Source organism: Ziziphus jujuba, chromosome 7, assembly GCF_031755915.1.
Source record: "Ziziphus jujuba cultivar Dongzao chromosome 7, ASM3175591v1".
Classification (NCBI taxonomy): Eukaryota; Viridiplantae; Streptophyta; class Magnoliopsida; order Rosales; family Rhamnaceae; genus Ziziphus; species Ziziphus jujuba.
In genome coordinates, this window is record NC_083385.1 from 10,921,376 (window position 1) to 10,948,894 (window position 27,519).

Sequence of the window (27,519 nt, forward strand, 5' to 3'; positions counted from 1 at the left end):
CATCCTCGACAACCATTGCCTTATTTATTTAATTTTTTTTCCTATTTTTATTTGTTATTTTTGGGCAGGACAACCATTGCTGAACCCATGTTCTGTATAGATAGCAAAAACACGACAGTCGTTTTGTATCGATAGCCAAAACACGACTGACTGTCGTGTTTTGGGTCATCCTCGAAAAAGAGTCAAGGGAGACATCCGGTCGGTACATAGACATTCAAATATCTAGCAAAATATTAATGGCAGGAAATTTAAAAATATTAATGGCGGTAATCAATCCTATTGTTCACAAAATATGAAACAAACAGAATTTGACCATTAAAAAATGATGTCAAATTATTCGATGACATGGCAAGTTGTAATTGGGTAAAAGGGAGTCGAACATTATACACTTTTTGAATACCGATCGATACTTTCAATACAAGGACCAAAATTTTTCATTTTCCTTTTGGGCCAATCATAAACTTTCGTATGAGAATTATTTATATTTTTACTATAAAAGATCCCAAAAATTCTCCATCTGTAGAGGAGAGCCCACCAAACCTGAAAAGGAATAGAGATTATCTTCAATCCTCAACGAAACTGTATCGCGTCTGCTCGTCTTTGCTCAATAGAATGTTCTTAGCCGCCCATCCCAGTCCCGACATGTGCTCGTTCAACAGTAACAAATCCCCTTGAGCACGTTTTTTGCACTCCTCAAGGAGCTTAAACCACTCCTTCATAGCCGAGTCCGATAAATCACTAGCCTCTACCATGCTTTCCCACTTACTCTTTTTCAAATGAAGGACTTTACGGACATAGCACGCCTACACAGCATTTTTTATCATATCAGTCTTACAATTGAAACACACAGAAAAAGAGAGTGAAGACCGTATCTTCTTCCCAAAGGAAATACATAAAGGTAAAAAACACCCTTTTTTTACCTGCAGCAAACCCAGTATTATATCTCTAGTCCCAGCTCCTTCTCGCAGACAAAGAATAATACCCCTCTAGAATTCCACCAGACATGAAAAGGGAAAATAATGTAAATTGCATTGTAGATTGACTGAGATTTTAGGGCATAACTATGTGACAGCATAATCCATTCATATATTCACCTGCTTGGTTCTTCGTATTCCTGTATACGTGATTTCCATGCTTATGAAGTAATAATCATCACCATTTATGGATTGCATTGCCATCATTGACAACTTGGGAACTTGATCCTTGGGATTAATACACCCTATTTTGATGGGCAATAATTCTTTGCCTGATACAAACCCCATTTTTGGCTTTAGCATTCAAAAGTAATCTTATCAAAAGGACTAGACAGAGGAAAAATTTAATATCTCACCTTTACTCCATGGAAAACCAATTCCTTCCTGTTTACTAATATCTGCAGGCGAAGGAACATATCCTACCTCGATCCAAGTATCTAGTATAATCTCAAGTCTATCCTGAATCAATGCAAAAATATAGTTAAGTCTTGTCCATCAAACTTCTATGAGGTAAACTCTCTCCTAATTCAAAGAAAGCAAACAACAATAGGGCATGCATCTATTAACTCTGTTCACAAAGCATATACTTTTCAAAAGAAGGGTTGCAACCAACTTTCCCCCAGCTAAAAGAAATATTTTCTCCCACTAGTACACGTATCTGGTTCTTTGTGCATGTCATTTTGAGTGTTTTACATAGCAACAAAAGGATTAAAAAAAGCAATACAAACCAAGAATGGTAGAATAAAGTCTCAAACTCAGATCGATGAGCAAATGAAAATTATCTTGTCTTTCTGGGTCAGAAGAAGGAGAACTAGGGTAGACATAATAAGCTATTAATTATCTTCTAGATTAAGTTTTCACCCAGTCTAAGACTGTCTCATTAAGCAAATTACCGTGATATGAGGGCTTCATTCAGAACATAATATTAAGAAAGAAAATTTTGTATTCTACCAGCATTCTTTGTGTAAAACATGCATGGAGACTCTCATAATGTAAGTAAGCCATGACAAGTCTAAGATCTTATATAACCCAAAACGAACAAAAGTCAGAATACTGACTCACCTTAGTTAATGTTTGCAGATGGACATGCTTAAGCTGTTGATATATTCCAAGCAGGTCGATTGCTGAGAATATTGGGTATACAATAAAAGGCAAACCTGCTAGCAATCTTAGACACCAGTAATAAGTTAGAAATTTATGCAAGTGTAATATTCTATAATATAATAAAAAACTTGAAGTTCTACATTAGGTTTCACAGCCAAATATTAAGAGGAAATTTTAATAAGAAAGCGTCAAATTCCCTAATTCATAAATTTTTTTCTGCCCCTGATTGATAAATATGTTTATAAGGCTCATTGGTGTCAACATACACTAATAGATCTTTAGCAGATAATGAAATGATCAACAGACAACAACAAGATACACCACATAATGAGCTCAACTATGTCATGTAAGAAAACTCGCATGAATTGTATAAAATATTAACATCATTCCCTCTATTAACCGACAGAGATATTAAAGTTAAAAAAAAGAAATACCTTTGATTATTCTTCAACAGCATATTCAATGATGCAGCAAGTAAAAGGCCGAGGTTGTCAAAGCACACTGTTTGAATCTGAAACACATACCAGTCTCTTCAAACTCTAGCAATTTTAGTCATACAATCACACCAAACATTAAGTAACAAGACTAACCAACCTGTGATTTAGCAGAAACTTCACCAAGGTTATCTGCAATTGCAAAACTTCGGTGAACAGCAGACTGCTTATACAGAGAGATAACATCAAAACTCCATATGAGAAGGTTCTAAAGCCCAAATTCATTAACTAATAGTAACAAAGAAATATGTAGAAAATCAGCAGTCCCACATGAAAATATTTATTACCTAACTAACTAGCAAAAAATAAGTAAACAAATAAAAAAAAAAAATTATAAGTTGCGTGAATAGAGTATCAATGCACAACATGATAGCAAGTGTAATTAAAGAATTCAAATAAATCTGAACTAACTTTAAAGTAAAAGAGATTAAGAGTTCTTTAAGGTCTAGAATCCTTACGCCAGTAGCTAAGAGGCAAGCCAGGCTTATTTGTTTTGCAATGTTGGCCACAGATGCAAGAAGCAAGAAGTACTTCGGAAATGCAGGAGTCAACAGCTCAACTCCAATGCTCAAACTGAACAGAATGGACGTAGAGAACCTAACTCTCTACCAAAGAGAAAACACAAAAAACTAAAAAAGTTATGCTAAACCTTTGGTTTTGTATTCTTAAGAAAAGTTGCTGAATTTCTTATTTTGCAGCTCTACAATTACAAATTACAGCATTCTCCTATTCTGTATCTAAGGACTTCTGATTATTTTTGTTCAAACAACAAAATACAGTGCTAGTAACTGCAAAAATAAACCATATCTGAAGATAGCTACACCAATCAAATCTTCACTGAAATCAATTATACCTTGAGATTGGTATCAAAAGCAGAGGCTTGACTAGCAGTATAAATGCATCTACTTAATCGTCCAAGTCCATCCTTCAAGACCCAGTTTAGGGCAGCAGCTGATGGCAGTGAACGAGAGAACCCAACTCCAATTGCTCGAAACATTGCCTATCAATCCATTCCTAAATGTAAGTACCATATTATCCAAAAATTCACATAAACGTCCACTCTTTTTCTTCCTGGGGTAGTTGGGTACAGGGGTTTAATAAAACAAAGAGCTTTATCCACAAAACAAAAGTATCTGACACACAGTTGCAACCAAATTTACATTTCACTCGACTGTACAGGACAATACAAAACGCACCGTATTGAATAATTTATTACCTGCGTGGCAAGGACCTGGAGCGCCGAACTGAAAACCCGGTGCAAGAACTTCCATTTCACATAATCCATGTAATTATCGCTAACTTTCTTGGGAATGAAGAAATCTCTAACAGCCATGGTACAAATTCTATACAGTCTACGAAACCCATCATCAAAATCAAAGGAGAACGACGTCGCACCGCCATCAACACCAACCAACTGCAAACTACCTCCATCCCAGAAGTATCTGGAAACCTTACCCGACCTCTGAATCACCACCGGAAGCCGACACTCTTTGGTGTGTCCCGGTTCCTTGCCGACGGTTTCTTCTGGTTCATAGCCAATCGAAGTTCTCAAAGAGTTGGTGATGTTGAAGGCCCTGAAGGGGCGTTTGCGTGTCTTGGGGACACATTTCTGAGTTGTGAACTGGGTTTCCGGAATTTTCCATGGAATTGGAAGGTGGTGGGTATTGGTGGGCGTGTAGAACGAGGATTGCATAAGAACACGGGAAGTTTTGGGATGCAAGTTTTTCCCGCCAAAGTGCGGTCTGGTTTCTTGTACGGTAAAGTTTTTTCAAGGTTTAGGGTTTTTGGCGGTGGTGAGGTATTTCAGAAGTCAATGTGCTTATGAAATACGATAAAGAAAGGTGCAGATTTTTCAAAAGAAAGGGTCGGAGTTGGACAGGTTGGACGATGCTCTGTGCGTGGTCGTGGTTTGTGAGCCGTCAAAGTCGAACAAATTACTCAGATTCTCATTCTTTCTCAGTAAATCTCGACCAGACTCTGATTCTTTCACCCATGGTGATAAACGGCGTCGTTTCTACTGAAGGAAAAAAAAAATAAAAAAAATAATAATAATTTTTTATTTTTCAGTGAAAGCAAAAAGATAATTTTTTTGTGTTCCTTTTAAAAACCTGAAATAATGGTGTAAAGGAGGAGAAAATCCCAAGCAATTTTGTCTTTTATATTTTGCTAATAAAAAGAACCCAAAGCACATGCTGGAATTGGTTTTTACAACAGATTAATTTTTCAAGATATTGCTTGGTAATTTTGTGGCTTATCAGATTGGTGAGACATGAATGGGTTTTGAACAGAGTTAACAAATAATTATGACTGATTTGGAGTCATTTATTTCCCACTTTTCAAGTAATCGTAACAAAAAAGCTGAAAGCAAAACTTATGGTTTGATTGACGCTCCATGAAAATTGAACCTTCAAATTCTACTAACAACATATATATTATTGTCATCCTCTGATGGAGCAAGACCATGAAATAGAGAATTCTTTTTCCACCAAAATAAACCATGAAAGATTTTTATGTCTCAATCTCAACTACAAAAGCCCAGGAAGGCATACAGCTAGCTCCACACAACCTTCAAACAATGCCTCCCTCGACATCATTTTACTCCATTACAGCCTGAAACCCTTTAATCCGACATAGTTTCATTAAATTACAGATAATGAAGGTTTCCTACATAGTTTCATTAAATTACAGATAATGAAGGTTACAATTAAGACGCGGATTAAGAAAAACTTCGAGTGGGTTTGCTCTCAAATTTGTCAAGCCAGTGCTCTCAGTCATGTCCACATCTTCAATGGATGGTTTAGCAACTTCAAAACTGTGCAAGAAGCTAGCCAGAGCCAAATGTATTACCTGGAGAGCTAGTGATACCCCTGGACATGACCTCCTTCCTGAGCCAAAAGGAATGAGCTCATAATTCACACCCCTCATGTCTATGTCCTTATTTGTTGTAAGAAATCTCTGTGGTTGGAACTTGTGAGGACTAGTCCACACGCGCTGATCATGGTGAATTTTCCAAGCATTCACCATCAAGCGTGTCCCACTAGGAATGAAGTAGCCAGAGGAGAGGGTGCAGTCTTCCATTGCAGCTCGAAGAATTATGGGACTTGGTGGGTAAAGACGCAATGTTTCTTTCACAATGGCTTGGAGGTAGATTAAATTTGGGATATCTGATTCATCCACATGTCTATCTTTGCCAACGACGATGTCAAGCTCATCTTGTGCCTTCTTCAGCTCTTGGGGATTGTTGAGTAGTAAAGACAGAGCCCATGTTAGAGAAACCATGGTAGTGTCACTTCCTGCCAATAAAAGGTTCTGCAAAAAGAAGTTCTAGTGAGTCAGTTTTAAGAGTCTTCTGTATGTTTCTTACTCTCTGTTTCTGCTGCTATATATCCTTATCAGATAGAAAATATTTATTTATTTATTTAATTTTTTTTACACAGTTTACATGACAAAACTAGTTCTATTTCTAATGCTTAAATTTCAACAATTTTGCAGAAAACTTGCCCTTGATGAAGTACATGGTCATGTGGTTGTAGTAGCTATAATAGTTCATTAGTTAAGAGTTCTTACCAGACAAGTAGCCTTATTTACAGTATCTGCATCATAAGCAGAAACCTTGGAATCATCCAGGATATTCAACATCACATCCATGAAATCCTGCTCTTTTCTTCCTTTCCCACCAATTAATCTCTTCTGCTTATGCTCCTCCAGCCACCCTCCTATCAAGATGTCCAATTCTTTTGCAGTTTTCTTCATTGCTTTCTCATATCCATTAATATCTAACCAACCAAAAGATGGTATAGCATCAGACAGCACAAATACCCCAAACAGATAAGCAAAATCCCTCATCACTTGTCTACATCGTCTCGCTTCTTCTTCCTCAAAATCAGCACCAACTCCAAAATACCTTTTCCCTCCCACAATTCTTAAAGCAATATTATGTGTCAAGTCCCCAAACCATTGCTTCATATCCACCAAAACTCTACCTCCTGCACTTCCTTTGCTGATCCACATGTTGTATAGTTCTTTGATCATAATTTGCACCTCTGATTCTCGAATGTGCTTGAGCATATCAAGTCTATGGTTCGACAAAAGTTCGATGGTAGCTATCTTGCGCATCTCACGCCAGTATGGTCCATAAGGAGCAAATCCAAACATAGCATAGTCATAACCAAGCAACTTTGAGGCAGTAATACTTGGTCTGTTGGAAAAGGCCCTGTCATGAATAGTAAAACACTCCCTGGCAATTTCCCAACTATTCAAAACTAAAACTTGATGCGAACCCAGCCTGACAGTGAAAACTGGTCCATACTTGTCTGCCATAGCTCCCAATGTTTTGTGTGTCAGTTGTTGACCACCAAAGAGGTGGAGATGGCCAATAACAGGCCAAGCATCACCAGCCTGAGGGGCAGTGCATTTTCTGGTCTTCGAACTGTTAGGTCTGTTTAGGTGATAGAAAATGAAACAGATGAGTAATGGAAGGACAATACAGATCACGGTTAACAGGAGATTGGGAAGAGAGTCCATTAAAGCTGGTGGAAAAATTTGCAAACAAGGAGATTACTATCTGTGTCATGTGCTGTAATAACTAGTTAATATAATGCTGCTTTTCTTTGGTTCCATGATAAGAGCTGCTGACTTTTGACATTTGCATCATATAATTTCAAATTCATAGGCAATTAAAAATATTTCACACATTCCATATCATCCGCAAACTTGAATGTTCAAAAGCTGAAATATATCAGTTTTTATTTTGTTTTTTAATTTTCAGCCATGGTTTGTAAATCATGTTTGGTCTTCTACCTAACTTTGCATTGTTTTTATTATCTTTAAAGTTGAGAGAGAGCAAAATCTTCAGAAATCTCAAATGATTTGACTTATTATATTTAAAGTTGAGAGAGATAGCAAAATCTGCAGAAATCTCAAATGATTTGACTTGCCTCATGGAATAAAGTTAAAACGCCCATTTCTATGGCATAAAGACAGAATAATCACATTTTTTTGAACCAAAAAACTTCGTCATTCTTTTTTTTTTTTAATCTAAATGGTAAGACAAACATGAATATAATTATAGAGAACTCGAATTGAGGCCAAGAAATAATTGTAGGCTTTGTCATATTTATAGAGGAAAGATTAAAGGACATACGTCTTCTGCAAAAAATGTGGTATTAAAAAACTAAGGAGGATAAACATGAAGTGGAATTTAAATAAACCTACAAACATAACAACAAAACAAACATCATTATTAATCATCCACATCAAGTATAAAAAACATATATGTAATAATCCCATACTAACAAGAAAATTGACATCAAAGGAAGTGTAGTTGAGACTTAAAGAGCCAAGTTCAAAATTCGCCTTTGGGGTACTAAAACAGAGCACCTCAAAATTAAGCAGTTTCAGCACTTTGTCTGTCTGCAATAATTAAGTTAGTTTGAACACCTTAACTTATGAAATTTCCATTTATTATAAATATCTGTAATATTATGTTTGAGGTTTGGAAAATTATGAAACAACGATGATAATAAAAAGTAGCTTCAACAAATCTGATAGTCGTACATTTTTCCCTTTTTTTTGTTTAGGATAAATTGGCTAAAAATCATCGGATAAATATTTATATTTTACCCTTCCATTATAGGGGGCAGGGGGTCGGAAAATCTTGTTTACCTGTTATGTTTTTTAACTCTTGCTTCTGCATAGATAACCTGCACAATTGCCCTTGGCTTTAATCTCGTTCTTCTTCACAAAATTTATCCAACCAGTAGTTATAACACAATGGCCATCATTCCATGCCATGGCCCTCACTGGCCACTTTTAATTCTGATTGTGAAAAGTTAAATCAGGCTTTAAATTGATGCAATGTTTTTGGAGAAATGAACTAGGAAGATGCTGCAAGCAGAAGCAGCATGCCTGCCTTGACATCATTTTAATCTCAAACCCTCTATCCTACATAATTTCATGAAATTACAGTTCATAAAGATTAGAATTAAGATGTGGATAAAGAAAAACATCAAGTGGGTTTGCTCGCAAATTGGTCAAGCCATTGCTTTCAGTCATGTCCACATCTTCATTGGATGGTTTAGTAACTTCAAAACTGTGCAAGAAGCTAGCCAGAGCCAAATGTACTACCTGGAGGGCTAGTGATGACCCTGGACATGATCTCCTCCCTGAGCTAAATGGAATGAACTCATAATTCTTACCCTTCATATCTATGTCCTTATTTATTGTCAAAAATCTCGCTGGTTCAAACTTGTGAGGATTAGGCCACACACGCTGATCACGGTGAATTTTCCAGGCATTGACCATCAAGCGTGTCCCAGTAGGAATAAAGTACCCAGAGGAGAGGGTGCAGTCTTCCATAGCAGCTCGAAGACCAATTATAGGACTTGGTGGGTAGAGACGTAGTGTTTCTTTGACGATAGCTTGGAGGTAGATTAAATTTGGGATATCTGATTCTTTCACATGTCTGTCTTTTCCAACGACGATGTCAAGCTCATCTTGTGCCTTCTTCAGCTCTTGGGGATTGTTGAGTAGTAAAGACAGAGCCCAAGTTAGAGAAACCATGGTAGTGTCACTTCCTGCCAATACAAGGTTCTGCAAAAAAAAAATAAATATATATATTCTAGGCAGTCAGTTTTTCTAATCTTCTATATGTTTATTACTCTTTCTGTTTCTGCCACTGTAGATCCGTGCCAGATTAAAAAGAAAGTTGTTTTTTTTTTTATTATTATTTTTTTTTAAAACATATTTTATTACATGTAAAACTAGTTCAAATCATTCTATCGCTTAAATTTAAAAATTTTACAAAAAAATTGACATAGATTAAGTACATGATATTGCAGTTATGGCAGCTTTAGTAGTTTATCATCTAGAATTCTTACCAGACAAGTAGCCTTATTTATAGTATCTGCATCATAACCGGAAAATTGGGAATCATCCAGGATATTCAGCATCACATCCATGAAATCCTGCTCTTTTCTTCTTTTCCCACCCATTAATCTCTTTTGCTTATGCTCCTCCAGCCACCCTCCTATCAAGATGTCCAATTCTTTTGCAGTTTTCTTCATTGCTTTCTCATATCCATTAATATCTAACCAACCAAGAGAAGGTATAGCATCAGACAACACGAACACCCCAAACAGAAAAACAAAATCCCTCATCACTTGTCTACATCGTCTCGCTTCTTCTTCCTCAAAATCAGCATTAACTCCAAAATATCTCTTCCCTCCCACAATTCTTAAAGCAATATTATGTGTCAAGTCCCCAAACCATTGCTTCATATCCACCAAAACTCCACCTCCTGCACTGCCTTTGCTGGTCCATAACTTGTATAGTTCTTTGATCATAATTTGCACCTCTGATTCTCGAATGTGCTTGAGCATATCAAGTCTATGGTTTGATAAAAGTTCAATTGTAGCTATCTTTCGCATCTCACGCCAGTATGATCCATAAGGAGCAAATCCAAACATAGCATAGTCATAGCCAAGCAACTTTGAGGCAGCGACACTTGGTCTGGTGGAAAAGGCCCTATCATGAACAGTAAAACACTCTCTAGCCATTTCCCAACTATTCAAAACCAAAACTCTATGTGAACCCAGCCTGAGAGTGAAAACTGGTCCATATCTGTCTGCCATAGCTCCTAATGTTTTGTGGGTCAGTTGCTGACCACCAAAGAGATGGAGATGACCAATAACCGGCCAAGCACCACCAGCTTGAGGGACAGTGCATTTCCTGGCCGGTTTGTTTCGGTGATAGAAAATGAAACAGAGGAGTAAGGGAAAGAGGCTACAGATCACAGTTAATAGGAGATCGGGAAGAGAGTCCATGAAAACTGGTGGAGAAATTTGCATCAAGTAGATTATTATTATGTGTATCTTCAGCTGTAAGAAGAAGTTAAATATAATGCTGGTTTTATTTGGTTCCACGATAAGTGCTGATGACTTTTGGACATTTTGCGCATATAACTTCTAAGCATAGGCAATTAAAAAATCTTTCATACATTTTATATTATTTAAAAACTTGACTGTTCAAAAGCTGGAAATTATACTTTTTTTTACATATTCACCAATGGTTGAGAGACATAGCAAAATCTATGGAAATCTCACATTGTTTGACTTCCCTCATCCAATGAAGTTAAAACGCCCCATTAATAATTAAATGGGACTTAAAATCGTCGCACGACACGACAAGTTAGTTGCATTTTTTTGACCTGCAACATAGTGACTATTTCAACCTATAACTAATTGCACTTATATTATTTTATTCTTCTCTTTAGAGGAAAGTTTGAAGGACATACGTCTTGCACACAAAATATGATATTAAAAATTGAGAAGATAAACATGAAGTAGAAATTTAAATGAACAAAAGCAAACATAAAGACGAAATAAACATTACTGAGATAAAACATCCACATCAAGTATGAAAATAAATATCGATGCCATAATTTCAGCCCCAAAAAAAAAAAAAATCATTGTCATTGTCCCGTACAAAAGACAAGAATATGTCATAGTCACATCCTGGTAAAAAATTTACTCTCTCATCTTCTTTTCCCTTGCCCTCCTGGCTACTAAAAAAGAGCATCTCAAAATTAAGCAGGTTCAGCACCTTGTCTGTTTGCAATAATTAAGTTAGTTTAGACTTCTTAAATTGTCTTTAATATTATTTTTGCAGTTTGAAAATTAAGAAACAAATATGATTATAAAAGTAGCTTCAACAAATCTAATAGTCCAACATTTTATTTTATTTTATTTTATTTTATTGGTTTATGATAAATCAACTAATAATCATCAAATTGGGCAGAGGTCGGAAAATCATGTCTTCCTGTTACGTTTTCTAACTCTTGATTCTGCAAGGATAACTTGCACATGCATTTTCTTTACATGTGTTACTTGTCCCAAGGACAGCATCAAATACACACTTGTCCTTTGCTTTAATCTCGTTGTTCCTCACAAAAACAATCCAACCGCTAGTTATAGCACTAGGATCGTCATCCCTTGTGACAACCCTCACTGGCCACTTGTCATTCTGATGGTGAAGAATCAAGTTATGCATTAATCTGTTGCGATGTTCATTGAGAAATGAACCAGGAACGTGCTCCAAGCGGAAGCAGTCTCTCATTAGATATATATCTTCTAGAGCAAATATGGAAAAAAAGGTCAACGTGGTTTGTGATCTAAGAAAATGGTGGTTAGAATTCTAAGTTGAGTAGGAAAGAAAGTAATCTTCCTAATAGATAAGAACACAAACAATGGGAAAGAATATCCAAGCAACAATACTTTCAAAAACAATGACGACCAAAAATGTCTAGGATCATCTAATATTTAATCTAAACTGGATTTCAGTGAAAAAAAAATAAAAAATAAAAAAAATAAAACCTTCTGTTCTGAAAGAGACACTTAGATTGCAACATGAATAAACAAGTGACAAGGGGAAAGAAAGGGGCATACTATAATTTCGAATGCTTTCGTCTAAACTATTTTCAAATTACAGACAGCATACTAGCATTTTATAATGCAAAGAAATTCTTTATACATAATAATTTTGGATTAGTATATACCATTACACAATTAATTAAACCAAAACAAAAATACATGTAAACTGCACTCAACTCCTGTAGGCTCTTATCACACAGAACTACAGCAAAACGGAAAATAGTCCTGAGAGCAACTGTGGTGTTACAACTTGTCATACTCCTCAATTTTAGCCATATGTGAAGGTCACATACTCACATAAGAAGAAGCCAAAAGGCATTTTTTCATCCCTGTTAAATGTGTTGATAAAACATTCTCAAAATCAAGGTAATAACAGAAATAATGGATCCATTAACTAATTTGTTCCACACAAAATTTCAAACTCTTGATGTGGAGACTTAATATGAGTAAATTGCTATAAATAAAACTAACGAGAAAATTTATTCTTGCATTGTTATAAAACAATAACTTGTAAGAGTGGCAAAACTTTTCTTCTTCTCGAAGCTTAAAACAAACACCCGACCACCATCACTAAAACAAAAGGGTAGCTCTGCCTCTACCTTTGCTCCACTCATTCTTAATGAATATTTCAGGATGCACAAAAAAAATTCAAATAACGTTGGAAACTATTAAAGGCTACTTTGTGCTATCTAAACACTTTATCATTTAAACATAAGGTCAAGCACATGTTCATTATTTGTTTTACAAATATTTTCCCATGAAAGATGACAATTCTACAAGTGTACCTTCAATTCCTTGTCATGCTGGAATATATACAATAAAAATTAAATAGCATCGAGATTTCAAAAAGAACATCACTACAGCATAATAAAAGTGAACCTAACGAAGACATCTTATTCTAAACCTTTTTAAAGAAAACAGCAAAGTTCAAATTACAATAAAAAGAGCACAGCAAATATAGCAGCATAGAAGACAGTACATACCTTGGTATATTGACAGTACTATTCACAATAAAGCGAGGATTCTTTGGTGAAACACACTCTGCAGTATCTTGGACCTTGTTTCTTCCAGTTTTGTTGTAGCACGTTTTACTTCCACCCTCTTCATGAGATGGACTTGTAAAAACACAACATTTTGAATACATTTTAGAAGGCTAACAAGAGAAGGGGGGCATGATATTAAGAACAAAAGTAGAAATATTGCTACTTGCAACCACCCACCTGATTTCTCTTTTTCAGCCAACTCTCATCTGTTTGAGCCTTTTCATTATCTTCTTTCGTCTTTTGTTCTTCCTCTTCTTCGTCTTTAACTTGTCCAAGTTCAATCCCATCATTATTTACAACCTCCTTCTTACATCCATTTAGACCAAATATCTTAACATTGAACAAAAAATTCCCATCATATTTGAATCTGAGAACGTCCCCACGTTCAAGAAAATGATCAGTAGCAAATTTTTCCCAAAGGAACATCTCAAAATTAAGCAGGTTCAGCACTTTCTTAGCTTTTTTACCAACAGAACATCTCAAAATTAAGCAGGTTCAGAACTTGGTTTGCTTTCAATTATTAGGTTAGTTTGGGCTTCTTAAATTATGAAATTTCCGTTTATTTTTAATATCTGTAATATTATTTTTGGGGTTTGGAAAACTATAAAACAAATATGATTATAAAAAATAGCTTCAACAACTCTGATAGTCTAATATTTTTCTCTTTTCTGTTCATGATAAATCAGCTAACAATCATCGACTAAAGATTTATACCTTACCTTTTCCATTATTGGGGGCAGGGGTCGGAAAATCTTGTCATCCTGTTATGTTTTTTAACTCTTGCTTCTGCATGGATAACTTGCACATGCATCTTTGCATGTATTCCTTCTGGCAAAGACAGCATCAAATACACGTTTGTTCTTTGCTTTAATCTCATTCTTCTTCACAAAATTGATCCAACCGGTAGTTATAGTACAATGGTCATCATTCCTTGTGATGACCTTCAATGACCACTTGTCATTCTGGTAGTGAAGAATTAAATCAGGCTTTAAATTGATGCAATGTTTTTTGAGAAATGAACTAGGAACATACTGCAAGCAGAAGCAACATGCCTGCATTGACATCATTTTAATCTCAGACCCTTTATCCTACATAATTTCATTAAATTACAGTTCATAAAGATTATCATTAAGACGCGGATTAAGGAAAACTTCAAGTGGTTTTGCTCTCAAACTTATCAAGCCAGTGCTCTCAGTCATGTCCACATCTTCATTGGATGGTTTAGTAACTTCAAAACTGTGCAAGAAGCTAGCCAATGCCAAATGTACTACCTGGAGGGCCAGTGATGCCCCTGGACATGACCTCCTTCCTGAGCCAAAAGGAATGAACTCATAATTCTTACCCTTCATATCTATGTCCTTATTTATTGTCAAAAATCTCGCTGGTTCAAACTTGTGAGGATTAGGCCACACACGCTGATCACGGTGAATTTTCCAGGCATTGACCATCAAGCGTGTCCCAGTAGGAATGACGTAGCCAGAGGAGAGGGTGCAGTCTTCCATAGCAGCTCGAAGACCAATTATAGGGCTTGGTGGGTAGAGACGTAGTGTTTCTTTGACGATAGCTTGGAGGTAGATTAAATTTGGGATATCTGATTCTTTCACATGTCTTTCTTTTCCAACGACGATGTCAAGCTCATCTTGTGCCTTCTTCAGCTCTTGGGAATTGTTGAGTAGTAAAGACAGAGCCCAAGTTAGAGAAACCATGGTAGTGTCACTTCCTGCCAATATCAGGTTCTGCAACAACAACAACAACAAAATAAAAAATAAAAAATAAAAATAATGATAAATAGTAATAAAAAGAAATGAAAAGTTCTAGGCAGTCAGGGTTTCTAATTTTCTATATGTTTATACTCTTTCTGTTTCTGCCAATATATATCCTTGTCAGATGAAAAAGAAAGTTTTTTAACATTTTTTAGTACATGAAAAAACTAATATAAATCGTTCTAATGCTTAAAATGAAGAATTTTGCATAAAAATTGACCTCAATTAAGTACATGATGTTGCATTTATGGCAGCTTTTGTTGCTAGAAGTCTTACCAGACAAGTAGCCTTAATAATAGTATCAGCATCATAACCAGAAATCTTGGAATCATCAAGGATATTCAGCATCACATCCATGAAATCCTGCTTTTTTCTTCCTTTCCCACCCATTAATCTCTTTTGCTTATGCTCCTCCAGCCAGCCTCCTATCAGGATGTCCAATTCTTTTGCAGTTTTCTTCATTGCTTTCACATATCCATTAATATCTAACCAGCCAAGAGATGGAATCGCATCAGACAGCACAAATGCCCCAAACAGATAAAAAAAATCCCTCATCACTTTTCTACATTGTCTCGCTTCTTTTTCCTCAAAATCAGCATTAACTCCAAAATATCTCTTCCCTCCCACAATTCTCAAAGCAATATTATTAGTCAATTCCTCAAACCATTGGTTCATATCCACCAAAACTCCACCTCCTCCACTTCCTTTGCTGATCCATAACTTGTATAGTTCTTTGATTACAATTTGCACCTCTGATTCTCGAATATGCTTGAGCATATCAAGTCTATGGTTTGATAAAAGTTCAATTGTAGCTATCTTTCGCATCTCACGCCAGTATGATCCATAAGGAGCAAATCCAAACATAGCATAGTCATAGCCAAGCAACTTTGAGGCAGCGATACTTGGTCTGGTGGAAAAGGCCCTGTCATGAACAGTAAAACACTCTCTGGCCATTTCCCAACTATTCAAAACCAAAACTCTTTGTGAACCCAGCCTTAGAGTGAAAACTGGTCCATACTTGTCAGCCATAGCTCCTAATGTTTTGTGGGTCAGTTGCTGACCACCAAAGAGATGGAGATGACCAATAATTGGCCAAGCACCACCAGCTTGAGGGACGGTGCATTTTCTTGTTGGTCTGTTTCGGTGATAGAAAATGAAACAGATGAGTAAGGGAAAGACACTACAGGTCATAGTTAACAGGAGATGGGGAAGAAAGTCCATTAAATCTGGTGGAGATATTTGCATTGGGCAGATTATTATGTGTATCTTGAGCCGTTGGAATAAGTTAATATAATGCTGGTTTTCTTTGGTCCCAGGATAAGTGCTGATAACTTTTGGACGAATGGCACATATAATTTCAAATTAGAGGGGCAGTTCAAAACTTTACCACTCATTTTATATTATCCACAAACTTGGCTGTTCGAAAATTATTTTGTTTTTAGATATTCACCAATGGTTGAGAGATATGGCAAAAATCTAAAGAAATCTCACATTGTTCGACTTGCATCGTGGAATGAAGTTAAACGCCCATCGGTAATTGAATGGGATTTCATAATGGCGTCGAGACAAGAAAAGTTAATCGCCTTTTTTTTATTTTTTTATTTTTACCAGCAACATTGTGACCAATACAACCCACAATTAATTACACTTTTCTTATTTTATTCGTCTTTTTAGAGGAAAGTTTGAAGGAAATATTTCTTAATAGTAGTAATAATAATAATAATAAGGGAAAGCAAAATTAAGCAGTAAGGGGAAAGGAAGCCCATTCACCACTTGTTTATCATCCATCAATGGAGGCTGGCTTCCACTGAGGTACACTCTGAGGTCTCACATCCTTGACCTTTAGCTCTCTTTCTGTCCTATCAGTTTCTCGCACCATTTTTATTTTTTTTCTCTTTACATACACACACACATATATAGTTTTTTTTTTTTCTTTTTTTCTCTATTATTATTATTTTTTTAATTTTTACCGACTTTGTTCTCATTCCCAATTCCTCTTCTTCTTCTTCTTCTTCTTCTTCTTATTATTATTATTTTGTTCTTTCCCATATATATATATATATATATATATGCAACAGAGCCCATTCTGCTTCCACACATTAAACTAAAAACCACAAAAATAGAAACACACCCAGAATACCAACAATAACAACAACAATACCCTCTTTTTTCTTCTTCTCTTCTTCTTCTTTGCCTTAATTAGCCTTTTTATCTTCTATGAAACGAACCAAATTTAGGGTTGTTTTCTCCATTTAAATATGATATTAAAGATTGAGAAGATTAACATGCAAGTGGCATTTAAATGAACAAAAGAAAACATAAAAACGAAAAAACATTATTGAGAAAAAAATCCACACCAAGTATGACAAAAAAAAAAAAAAAAAAAATCAACGTCATAATCCCATACAAAAGACAAGGATATGTCACATCAAAGGAACTTTAGTTGAGACTTAAGAGCCAAGTTACCAAATTCTCTTCGTGGTAACAAAAAGACAAAAAAAGAACCAAAAAAAAGGGATTTGCAAAAAGATTTGCTCTCTCATCTTCTTGTTCCTTGCCATGCTGGGGGTACTAAACCAGAGCATCTCAAAATTAAGCACGTTCAGCACTTGTCTGTTTGCAATAATTAAGTTAGTTTAAGCTTCTTAGATTATGAAATGTCCATCTATTATAAGTATATTTAATATTATATTCGCAGTTTGGAAAATTAAGAAAAACAAATATGATCATAAAAGTAGCTTCAACAAATCTGATAGTCCGTTTTTTTATTTTTGACTATGATAAATCAACTAATAATCATCAACCAAAAGTTATATTTTTACCTTTCCATTATGGGGGGCAGGGTTCGGAAAATCATGTCTTCCTCTTTAAGTTTTATTTAACTCTTGGTTTTGCACGGATAACTTGCACATGCATTTGTTCGCATGTGTTACTTGTGCCAAGGACAGCATCAAATACACACTTGTCCTTTGCTTCAATCTCGTTCTTCCTCACAAAATCAATCCAACCGGTAGTTATAGCATGACGGCCGTCATTCCTTATGACAACTTTCACTGGCCACTTGTCATTCTGATGGTGAAGAATCAAGTCATGCATTAATTTGATGCGATGTTCATTAAGAAATGAACCAGGAACATGCTGCAAGCAGAAGAAGTCTCGCATTAGACATATATCTTCTAGAGCAAATATAGAAACGAAGGTCAACAAAGTTAGTGATCTAAGAAAACGGTGGTTAGAATTCTATGTTGAGTAGGAACTAAAGTAACCTTCCTAATAGACTCTGTAAATGGATAAAAACACAAAAAATGGGAAAGAATATCCAAGCAACAATACTTGCAAAAGCAACGACCACCAAAAATGTCAAGGATACTCTAATATACAGTACAAACTGGATTTCAGCGGGAAAAGATCTTCTGTTCTGAAAGAGAGACACTTGGATTGCAACGTGAATAAACAAAGTACACAAAGGTGACAAGGAGAAAACAAGAGGGCATACTATAACTTTGAATGCTTTCGTCTAAACTATTTTCACATTACAGACAGCATACTGGCTATCTTATAACGAAAAAAAATTCTTCGTACATAATAATTTTGGACTAGTATATACTATTAAACAATTAATCAAACTAGAACAAAAATACATTTAAACTGCACTCAAACCTGTAGGCTTTATCACACAGAACTACAGCAAAACAGAAAATAGTCCTGAGAGCAACTGTGGTGTTACAATTTGTCATGGTACTTAATGCCAGCCATATGTGAAGGTCGCATGGATAAAGAAAAGCCAAAAGGGTTATTTTTTTCATCCCTGTTAAATGTGTTGACGAACCATTCTCAAAATTAAGGTAATAACAGAAATGGATCCACTAACTAATTTGTTCCACACACAATTTCAAATTCTTGATTTGAAGACTTAATATGAGTTAATTACTATAAATAAAACTCGCAAGGAGATTTATCCTTGCATTGTTATAAAACAATAACTCGTAAGAGTAGCAAAACTTTTCTACTTCCCAAAGCCTAAAACAATCACCCCACCACCATCACTAAAACAAAAGGGTAACTCTGCCTCTACCTCTGCTCCACTCATTCTCAAACAATATTTCAGGATGCTCAAAAGAATTCAAATAACGTTGCAAACTCTATGAAAGGCTACTTTGTGCTATCAAAACACTTTATCATTCAAAAAAAAGGTCAAGCAGATGCTGATAATTTGTATTATGCATATTTTCCCAACAAAGATGACAATTCTTCAAGTGTACGTTCAATTCCTCGTCATGTTGAAATATAGATATACAATATAAATTAAATAGAATTGACATTTCAAAAAGAGCGTCACTACAGCATAAGAAAAGTGAAAATGATGAAGACATCTTATTCTAAAGCTTTTTAAAAGAAAACAACAAAGTTCAAATTACAATAAAAAGAGCAGAGCAAATATAGCAGCACAGAAGACAGTACATACCAAAAAGTATCGATAGTACTTGGTAATATTCACAACAAAGCGAGGATTCTTTGGTTGAACGCACTCTGCGGTATCTTGGATCTCGTTTTCTTCCAGTTTTGTTGTAGCACGTTTTCTTTTTTTACTTCCGTTCTGTTCATCGGATGGACCTGTAAAAGCACAAGATTTTGAATACATCATTGAAGACCATAAAGAGATGGGACATAATATTAAGTACAAATAAGTAGAAATATTGCTGATTGCAACCATCCACCTGATTTCTCTTTTTCAGCCAAACTGTTATCTGTTTGAGCATCTTTGTTATCTTCTTTCTTCTTTTGTTCTTCTTCTTCTTTGTCTTTCACTTGTCCACGTTTAATCCCCTCATTATTTACAACCTCCTTCTTACACCCATTTAGACCGAAAATCTTAACGTTGAACAAAGAATTCCCATCATATTTGAATATTAGAAAGTCCCCATGTTCAAGAAAATGATCACTAGCAAATTTTTCCCAACCACTCGTAAAATGCAAGTGCCTCTCAATTATTTCCAACCCGACATGCCAAGACCTTCCACTGAAATCTTTCAGAATGGCCTTTCCTGGTAATCCTGCTTTGAGCTTATTCACAAAAGCTGGTGGTATGGACTGAAAAGATAAAAATAAATATGAAATTAGCAGACCTCTAATTCTTAACATATAGCATCATCATCAACGTTAAAAATCATTTCTGTAGGATAATAAATTCCGAATTTTTGTCCTAGCAAATTAACACTTTTTACATGTGTTTTTGCCGGATTATCACATTCCCGTTAATATGTTCTTTTCACTTCAAAATTTTCTTGGAAACCAAACAGAGCACGTAGTAAAAATCCAATCTTGAATTTCCATTTTAGATTCGAATCCAATATCCTCAAACCCACCCTCCCATACACACCAAACCAAAAAAGAAAGAAAGAAAAAAAAAAAAAAAAAAAGAATACAAAAAAACAAAATTTAGACTGATATACTGTTTGATGTCCATTAATGTAGAAAATACACATTTCATAAAGGTTCCAAAGCAAACGATGAAGTCAACAAAGAAAGACAGAGAGGGAGAGAGAGAGAGAGAGAGAGAGAGAGAGGAACCATATGATTAGAACTGCTAGAGGGAAGAAAAACTTTAAAAAACTCAATGCCTTTAGAAGAAGATGAAGCCCCCGCCATTATTTCCTTTTCCTTTTTTTTTTTTTTTTTTTTTCCTCTTTCTTTTGCGTTTGGTTATTTCGTAAAAGTAAAAACCCTAGAAAGTGAATTCCTTTTGCATTACAGCCTTCCACTTTCATATTCCCCAAACACAATTTCTCTCAGAATCCCATATAAACCCAAATTTCTCTTTTTCGTCATAATTACAAGTGGCAAAGTTCCATCACATGCAACGTCACTCATAGCCAGAGCACATACATACCGATGATTGGACTGAGGAATGATAACATCTGGGCCAATTAAGGAATGATAAAATCTGGGCCAATTTTAGGACTTTTCGCCCTATTGGGCTCTCTATCCAAGAAACTAACTAGGAAAATTTGTACGGATGCCCAATGAATATTACGGGTTATGAAACATCATTGCTAAAATTTAAGTCGAAAACCCACCATTGATTCACAGTCCATTGATAACCAAAAAAAAAAAAAAAAAAAAGTGAACGCAAAAAGAAATTCTAGCTAGGCTTAATTCTTTACACGGCGAAAAAGGAAAAAGATCAAACCGGCTCCCAAAATGATCAAAATCTAGAATGCTCTTGTAATGGAAACATGGAAGACGGGCGGGTTATCTTCAACTTTCTCAAACCTGCAAAGATCTCCGATTCTCACGCAATTGTCCCTTGCAAATGAAGTCCATCCTTTGGACAAAAATAATCTGCCTCCGCTTACCAACTTCACTTCCCAACGTCTCTTCCCCATCATCAGCTTCATATTTTGCGTCCTCTTCTCTAAGTAAAGCCTTTCAAAACTCGCTGGTATAGCCTGCAACCAAACATAGTACTACAACCTCTCAATGTTTGTTTCCAACATTGTATTTATTAATTTTGTTGATCTTTTTACAAAACCCATTTGTAAACATGTTGGAAATATTACCACAATTCCATGGTCAAAGTGATATGCTCGCATACACACGTCAAAGGAGGGATTTTTACCGCCAAAATCTACTTCTGAAGATGGTGGCTTTCCACCATTGCTTTTCGCTTCACAAAAATCGACACATCAGTAATAGTATATCGTTTATTATGCTTATATACATATAATTAATGAGGATTTTGATCTTGATCCTTATCACTTTGTTTACCTGTAGGTTGATCTTGGTTTCGATTCCTTTTTTTAGGATTCTGATTTTCTTTCTTTGCAAATTGGTTCACTGTTGGATTCGTGCAGGTTTCTTCTTTGACTGGATTACTTGCAATTTGATTACCATCTGAAGCACAAGAAGTTAGTCCTCGTGTTCTCACCTTGTATACATACAAAAGGTTGTCATGTGAAGCTAATTCTCTCAGGATTTTGATCTTGATCCTTATGACTTTGTTTACCTGTAGGTTGAACTTGGTTTCGATTCCTTTTTTTAGGATTCTGACATTCTTTCTTTGCAATTTGGTTCCCTATTTGAATGGTGCAGATTTCTTCTTTGACCGGATTACTTGCATCCCGATTACCATCTGATACGTACCAAGTTAGTCCTTATATGTACTCACCTTGTACACTACATACAAAAGGTTGTTTTTTGAAGCTAATTATCTCACTTACCTAGGGACAGTTGGCCAGAATGTCGGACAAATGAAACTTGAAAATGTAAAATGTCATTCTCACTGGTAATCAGCTCAAATATGCAAATGTCGCCTACTTCCAACTTATTGTCATGCGCGAAAGCTCTCCAGTCACAATAATTTATTGTTCTACTCCTCTTCACTGCTCTGTACCGGACAGACCAACATCTGCCATTTGAAACCCGAAGGTTGAATTCAGCTTCTCTCTTATTTATATGCCTCGCCACAAACTTGTTTGGTATGTTCTAAAACAAAACATTACAGCTTAAGTAAACATTGATTAATGGTAATTCTCAAATTTGAGTAAACAGAAAAATTGTTCAACTTAATTGAAACTTACCAATTTACCTCTGCCATCGATATATGATGGTTGCATTACTATTGAAAAGAAAGGATTTTCAGATCTAAAACTGCTAACAGCTCTTTTATGAGCTCTATCTCTTTCACTACCAAGAATCTTTTGTTTCCTCCTAATTACATCGGTTGCATTACTCTTCGCTTGTAACTTTCCTGCATTAAATCAACAAAGGATCATGTTCATAGGAATTAAATAATTGAAGCATATATATACAAAGGATCTTCATCACAACTTATAGTCCACTTGAACCAAGCAGGTAGGTTCAATTTTAGTCCTCACATTTGTGTTTGGACTGACTGGATTTGTTGCACTTTTGCCATCTGAAACACAACTTCTTATAGGGCAAATACTCATGGATATATTCATTATCATAGTGTAAAATAAGTAACATTTTAGCAAATTGTATAATGTCTCACTAACCAAGGGAGATGTGATCATCGTGTCGGACAATGGAAACTTGAAAATGTGAAATGTCATTTCCACTACTGATGAGCTCAAATATGCAAATATCGCATACTTCCAAATTATTTTGGCGTGCAAATGAATTCCAACCACCACCACTACTTATTTCAGTAATTTCATATCCAATATTATTAGATTTGCTCCTGGTCTTATACTGGACAGACCAAGTTCTACCATCAGAAATCCTTAGGGTAAAATAACCTTCTTTCTTACTTATGTATCTCTCAGCAAACTTCTTGGGTATCGTCTGAACCAAAGAAAAAAAAAAAAAAAGAAAAAAAAAAAGAAGCCACAAAACAAGTTTAGTAAAATAGATGTTTAAGCGTACATAATATGCTGCAAGACCATCAATAACTTAGTTTTCCTAACATATTTTTTAACAATAAATGCTATCTTTAACTTTAAAGCTTACCAAATTATGATGCGCTTTATACACATATGATGATCGCATTACTACAGAGAAGAAAGGATTTTCAGATTTAAAACCACCGGAGAGGTGATCATGGTGTCGGATGATTGAAACTTGAAAATGTGACATGTCGTTTCCACCAGCGATGAGCTCGAAGATACAAACATCGCATACTTTCAAATTATTGTCGCGCGCAAATGAATTCCAACCACTACTAATTATTTCAGTAGTGTCTTGTGCAAAATTAGATTTGCTTCTGGTTTTATACTGGACAGACCAAGTTCTATCATCAGAACTCCGAAGGGTAAAATGACCTTCTTTCTTATTTATGTATCTACTAGCAAACTTCCTGGGTATCGTCTGAACCAAAAAAATAAAAAAATAAAAAAATAAAAAATAAAATAAAAACTAGTTTAGTAAAATAGAGGTGTAACCAAATATAATATGCTCTAAGACAATCAGTTACTTAGTTTTCCTAACATATATAATATATTTTTCACCAATATATGCTATGTTAACATTGTTAAAAACTTACCAAATTATGATGCGACTTAAACACATATGATGAACGCATTACTACAGAGAAGAAAGGATTTTCAGATTTAAAACCGTGAAGAGCTCTAGCTTTTTCAATGGAAGACAAGCAGTGTTTTATCTTCTTCTTCCCAACCACTTTGGAACTGATGCTACTGGTTTTCATTCTCTTATGTGGCCGAGAACATTGTACGGAAAACTTCTCCCCTGCTTCAGAAACATCATTTTCGATGACCTCCTCCTTGGGTTTTTTGAGCTTATCCTTGTCAATGTGGGACTTGCTAAAATGTGCAGGATTGATGGGATAGTCTATCTCTGTAGCAGTCGCATCAAATATGATAACATGGAAGCGAGAATTGCCTTCGTATCTGAAAACTAGAAAGTGACCCTGCTCTAGAGAATAATAATTTGCAAATTCTGGCCAACCCTTCTGTAACCAAACTTCTCCACCACATATTTCTGGTTCTATGTTCCATTCTACACCACTTGGAAGTTGCAGAATTACAGGGCTAGTTAACGTTTCTCTATGTTTCCTCATAAACTTCTTTGGAATATGCTGCAGATCAATTTAAGATCAGGGGGAAAAAATGCCTAAAGTAACTAAAAACTAAAACAGAAAATACAATATGCTGGTCCAATTGTAAAATAGACAAGATTATTTGCCTCTAGATGCAGGGAAGAAGCACAAAGCCAAATGTACCAAGCATAAATAACAAAGTAGAAATGTAATGTTTGAAGGGAAGAAACAATAATTCTTACAATCTTCTTGTCTCGAAGTGTTTCATTAAGAACCACCTTGAAGAAATGAGTAGTAGTAGACGAAAACATTTGCCGCTGGGCATCATTCATCTTTGATTTTACAGAGCTTGGAGGTATATATATATATATATATATATATATTTTTTTTTATCTGGGCTCAAGAGTTAAAGGAACATCCCCATTTAATTACCACAAGTTGTGGTCCTTGGGAAACAATTTCCAGTGATTTGCTCGGTCCTTAGGGAGTTGGGACTCGGGACTGCTTGGGACATGTCATATCACATGCATGTGGCTCTCCTCTGCTTTCCCAGCTTTTGAATTTTTTATGTTTTTACATCTCGATTCTCAATATGCAGTGATATCTCCTTGTCTTTTTCTTTTTTCTTTTTTCTTTTTTCAACCTTTTAGACAACGACCGCATGAGACTTTTTCTCTTTAACAAAAAAATATACATGAGAGGGTAATTTTTTTTTTTTTTTTGGTGCTAGAACATGAGAGGATAATTATTTGTTTGACCTACGAGACCTTTTATGTTTAGATCCAATTAGACATAAGTTTTGCTTTTGATTTTGTTTTTATTTCTTTAAAAAGGTTAACCTCATTTTGCCTTCAAAAATTAACCTCATCCCTATTCATATTTCAATTTTATTTAACCGGGGAAGAATAGGGATTCCCTGCAGGGAAGAATGGGGATTCCCCTGTGAGTGAGGAGACATGGTAGGGAAGGGATTCCTTGTTTCCATATTAAAAAATAATAATAATAATGATAATAAATATATTTATTTTTTCAAAAAAAATATTTTAATAATATACTATATATTTTTAAAATGTATTCATATTTATTACTATAATTATATTTAAGTATAAAAATATATAAATTATAAATATGAATATATATATATATATATGGAAATTCTGCATGAGGACCGTAATATTAGTAATAGTTTTTTATAGTATTAACGATGATTTTTTAAAAAATCGTCACCAATACTATGAAAAATTGTCACCAATACTGTAGTCTGTATAAGAATTATCCGCATCATAAACAGACTGTATATATATATATATTTTATTAATTATATTCATATATAAGGTGGATACGGAATAAGCACCCGTCCCCATCCTGACCTTGAGACCCAAGGTACAGGCTTTTGCCAATATTTGCCTCAATTTCTTATTTAATTGCAAATTGCAGATAGAAGGGATAAATTGCCATTTCTAGTTTTAAAAGCTAAAAACACCTGTTGAAAATCATCTAAACATTTCTAAAATAATTTTAAAATTTTAAAATCTGCTTGTAACTTTTTAAAAATTCTATTAAACATGAACTTACTAAGGAAGGATGAAAAGAGCATAAAAACAGAAACATAAATTTTTTGGAATATGCATATTAGAAAGTGGCTCACCAAAGTTAAAAACTAAGTGTTCGTATGACTATGTTATAAAGTAAAATAGATCTAATTATGTTAGTGGATCAAGAACAGGAACATCATTCTTTTATTGGTAATAATTATAAACATGATATTGATAAAGAACACCGTGTCTAAAGAATTAATTATGTTATGTGTAGTTTTCATACACAATGGGCAAAGTTCATATTTATCTTAACGCCTAATGGGCAATTAAAAGTCTACATTTAATTGTTGGATAAAAGTTCTTAATGAAGGAAAAACTTAAACCATTGGAAGCCATATAAAATTTTTAACTTTAATATTATGTTTGGATTGAATGAAGGGGGAAAAAAGATAAGTTTAACGAAGGAAAAAGGAAAGAAAAAGAAAAGAAAGTATTTATTAATAATTGTTGTTTAAATGTTTAGTAAATAGACACCAAATTTTAATATTATGTTTGAATTGAGGGGAGAAAAAAAAGAAAAGTAGAGGATAAGTTTAATAAAGAAAAGACAAGAAAGGAAAAGAAAATAAAATATTTATTAATAATTGTTTTTTAGATTTTTTTTTTAAATTGTTGTTCGAATAATTAATAAATAGACATGAAAGGAAAGGAAAAAGAATGTATTTATGTATTTATAATTTTGTTGTTTAAAGAAAATGAAAGGGAAAAAAATAATTAATGTAATTCATTTTTTAAAATTACCTTATATACAAAATATTTCGATTAATTAACTTTTAATTAATAAGGATAATTTTAAAATAGTTAAAAGTTTTATTTAAATTATTTTCCTTTCTTTTCGTTCCCTATCAAATTTAGATAGAAATCTACATCTATTTATTAAAATAGGTATAATTTAATCCTTTCATTTTCTTCCATTTCATTCTTCATTATTTTCTTTATATTAATTCTAGCATTCCAAACAAAAGAATTGAACCTTTTCCTTTCTTCTTCTTCTTCTTTTTTTTTTTTTTTTCTCCCTATTTCATCAATATAAACATAGTATAAGTGATTAATAAATGTCAATAATGCATGAAGTAGGGTTATAAGCAAAATAATCAATATCCTTCGTTTAACCTCTGTAAAGCTAAGTACACATCTCAGAAAAGATAAGACATAAATCCTAATGACCAACTCTTTTCACTTTTCTCTCTCTCTCTACCTTTCTTCTTTCTCCACAACCATTTCTTTTCTTTTTTATATAACATCATTCTTTAGTTGTATCATTTAAAGAAAGCTCATAAGGACGATAACTAACTAAAATGTCAAAGGGTGGACGATGGTAAGCTCACTGGCATCCCTCTAACGGTGTTTATTCATTTTTTCAGAGTTTCCCTGAAGAGCTTGGGAATATATATTCTATTAATATAAAGTTGAAGAAATTTGAGCACCAATAAATTAAGCTCAATTCATACGTTACTATTTGTGGACTGTTAAGAATTAATTTAGCCTTTTTTGGTAAATATAGTTGCATATCCATACATCATAACCGTACTTTTAAAGTTGGTAGACAAAAGTGATAGTCAAATTCTTCGACCCTTGTTTTATATTTTGAATGT

General features: G+C 34.6%; 6 protein-coding genes and 1 long non-coding RNA gene across 9 annotated transcripts; 1 reads left to right on the forward strand and 6 right to left on the reverse strand.

Moving 5' to 3' along the window:
• Positions 1–293: 293 nt before the first annotated feature.
• On the reverse strand, positions 294–4,471 carry LOC107424748 (protein root UVB sensitive 4). 2 transcript variants are annotated; one of them, XM_016034604.4, is made up of 10 exons: positions 3,789–4,470; positions 3,426–3,572; positions 3,031–3,177; positions 2,673–2,735; positions 2,513–2,589; positions 2,037–2,142; positions 1,331–1,433; positions 1,095–1,246; positions 921–986; positions 294–803 (listed from the first exon to the last, which is right to left on the reverse strand). In XM_016034604.4, the coding sequence occupies exons 1-10, from the start codon at positions 4,263–4,265 to the stop codon at positions 564–566; spliced, it is 1,578 nt and encodes a 525-aa protein (XP_015890090.2). In that variant the 5' UTR covers positions 4,266–4,470; the 3' UTR covers positions 294–563. The 2 variants fall into 2 exon arrangements, with proteins under 2 accessions (XP_015890090.2, XP_015890091.2); XM_016034605.4 differs by lacking the exon at positions 3,031–3,177 and having other exon boundaries at positions 3,789–4,471.
• A 753-nt stretch (positions 4,472–5,224) lies between these two features.
• LOC107424742 (cytochrome P450 CYP82D47-like) lies at positions 5,225–8,230 on the reverse strand. The gene is made up of 2 exons (XM_016034602.4): positions 6,140–8,230; positions 5,225–5,881 (listed from the first exon to the last, which is right to left on the reverse strand). Exons 1-2 carry the CDS (start codon positions 7,094–7,096, stop codon positions 5,255–5,257), a joined length of 1,584 nt encoding a protein of 527 aa, XP_015890088.3. The 5' UTR covers positions 7,097–8,230; the 3' UTR covers positions 5,225–5,254.
• Positions 8,231–8,393: 163 nt separating this feature from the next.
• On the reverse strand, positions 8,394–11,158 carry LOC107424758 (cytochrome P450 CYP82D47-like). The gene is made up of 2 exons (XM_016034616.4): positions 9,451–11,158; positions 8,394–9,163 (listed from the first exon to the last, which is right to left on the reverse strand). Exons 1-2 carry the CDS (start codon positions 10,417–10,419, stop codon positions 8,534–8,536), a joined length of 1,599 nt encoding a protein of 532 aa, XP_015890102.2. The 5' UTR covers positions 10,420–11,158; the 3' UTR covers positions 8,394–8,533.
• Positions 11,159–12,012: 854 nt separating this feature from the next.
• Positions 12,013–16,126, reverse strand: LOC107424760 (cytochrome P450 CYP82D47). The gene is made up of 5 exons (XM_048479153.2): positions 15,083–16,126; positions 13,763–14,779; positions 13,221–13,410; positions 12,984–13,115; positions 12,013–12,329 (listed from the first exon to the last, which is right to left on the reverse strand). Exons 1-2 carry the CDS (start codon positions 16,049–16,051, stop codon positions 14,150–14,152), a joined length of 1,599 nt encoding a protein of 532 aa, XP_048335110.1. The 5' UTR covers positions 16,052–16,126; the 3' UTR covers positions 12,013–12,329; positions 12,984–13,115; positions 13,221–13,410; positions 13,763–14,149.
• Positions 16,127–16,536: 410 nt separating this feature from the next.
• Positions 16,537–20,692, reverse strand: LOC107424759 (putative B3 domain-containing protein At5g66980). 2 transcript variants are annotated; one of them, XM_025076786.3, is made up of 5 exons: positions 20,378–20,692; positions 19,549–19,897; positions 19,272–19,420; positions 17,629–17,944; positions 16,537–17,419 (listed from the first exon to the last, which is right to left on the reverse strand). In XM_025076786.3, the coding sequence occupies exons 1-4, from the start codon at positions 20,453–20,455 to the stop codon at positions 17,681–17,683; spliced, it is 840 nt and encodes a 279-aa protein (XP_024932554.2). In that variant the 5' UTR covers positions 20,456–20,692; the 3' UTR covers positions 16,537–17,419; positions 17,629–17,680. The 2 variants fall into 2 exon arrangements, with proteins under 2 accessions (XP_024932554.2, XP_060674661.1); XM_060818678.1 differs by having other exon boundaries at positions 16,541–17,419; positions 19,525–19,897.
• A 151-nt stretch (positions 20,693–20,843) lies between these two features.
• LOC107424734 (putative B3 domain-containing protein Os03g0621600) lies at positions 20,844–24,786 on the reverse strand. Its single transcript, XM_016034595.4, has 10 exons — positions 24,569–24,786; positions 23,811–24,365; positions 23,279–23,635; positions 22,825–23,113; positions 22,387–22,556; positions 22,027–22,291; positions 21,813–21,938; positions 21,575–21,700; positions 21,367–21,473; positions 20,844–21,255 (listed from the first exon to the last, which is right to left on the reverse strand). Exons 1-10 carry the CDS (start codon positions 24,656–24,658, stop codon positions 21,019–21,021), a joined length of 2,322 nt encoding a protein of 773 aa, XP_015890081.4. The 5' UTR covers positions 24,659–24,786; the 3' UTR covers positions 20,844–21,018.
• Positions 21,365–22,170, forward strand: LOC125423660 (uncharacterized). The gene is made up of 4 exons (XR_007242363.2): positions 21,365–21,501; positions 21,661–21,752; positions 21,899–21,952; positions 22,031–22,170. It is a non-coding gene; the product is annotated as an uncharacterized LOC125423660 (long non-coding RNA).
• Positions 24,787–27,519: the final 2,733 nt, after the last annotated feature.

What these genes read in the sequence shown, in the direction of transcription:
- LOC107424742 (XM_016034602.4), bottom strand. Translation starts at nt 7,096, where the DNA reads ATGGACTCTCTTCCCAATCTCCTGTTAACCGTGATCTGTATTGTCCTT. An exon ending in TAAATAAGGCTACTTGTCTG is followed by an intron (nt 5,882 to 6,139) that starts GTAAGAACTCTT and finishes TTCTTTTTGCAG; the next exon opens with AACCTTTTATTGGCAGGAAG.
- LOC107424748 (XM_016034604.4), bottom strand. Translation starts at nt 4,265, where the DNA reads ATGCAATCCTCGTTCTACACGCCCACCAATACCCACCACCTTCCAATT. An exon ending in CTTTTGATACCAATCTCAAG is followed by an intron (nt 3,178 to 3,425) that starts GTATAATTGATT and finishes TCTCTTTGGTAG; the next exon opens with AGAGTTAGGTTCTCTACGTC. An exon ending in TAATACTGGGTTTGCTGCAG is followed by an intron (nt 804 to 920) that starts GTAAAAAAAGGG and finishes AATGCTGTGTAG; the next exon opens with GCGTGCTATGTCCGTAAAGT.
- LOC107424758 (XM_016034616.4), bottom strand. Translation starts at nt 10,419, where the DNA reads ATGCAAATTTCTCCACCAGTTTTCATGGACTCTCTTCCCGATCTCCTA. An exon ending in TAAATAAGGCTACTTGTCTG is followed by an intron (nt 9,164 to 9,450) that starts GTAAGAATTCTA and finishes TTTTTTTTGCAG; the next exon opens with AACCTTGTATTGGCAGGAAG.
- LOC107424734 (XM_016034595.4), bottom strand. Translation starts at nt 24,658, where the DNA reads ATGAATGATGCCCAGCGGCAAATGTTTTCGTCTACTACTACTCATTTC. An exon ending in ATAAAGCGCATCATAATTTG is followed by an intron (nt 23,114 to 23,278) that starts GTAAGCTTTAAA and finishes TCTTTGGTTCAG; the next exon opens with ACGATACCCAAGAAGTTTGC. An exon ending in AAACCAAGTTCAACCTACAG is followed by an intron (nt 21,701 to 21,812) that starts GTAAACAAAGTC and finishes CTTGTGCTTCAG; the next exon opens with ATGGTAATCAAATTGCAAGT.
- LOC107424759 (XM_060818678.1), bottom strand. Translation starts at nt 20,455, where the DNA reads ATGGCGGGGGCTTCATCTTCTTCTAAAGGCATTGAGTTTTTTAAAGTT. An exon ending in CTAGCAGTTCTAATCATATG is followed by an intron (nt 19,898 to 20,377) that starts GTTCCTCTCTCT and finishes TTATCTTTTCAG; the next exon opens with TCCATACCACCAGCTTTTGT. An exon ending in GGCTGAAAAAGAGAAATCAG is followed by an intron (nt 19,421 to 19,524) that starts GTGGATGGTTGC and finishes GTGCTTTTACAG; the next exon opens with GTCCATCCGATGAACAGAAC.
- LOC107424760 (XM_048479153.2), bottom strand. Translation starts at nt 16,051, where the DNA reads ATGCAAATATCTCCACCAGATTTAATGGACTTTCTTCCCCATCTCCTG. An exon ending in TTATTAAGGCTACTTGTCTG is followed by an intron (nt 14,780 to 15,082) that starts GTAAGACTTCTA and finishes TTGTTGTTGCAG; the next exon opens with AACCTGATATTGGCAGGAAG.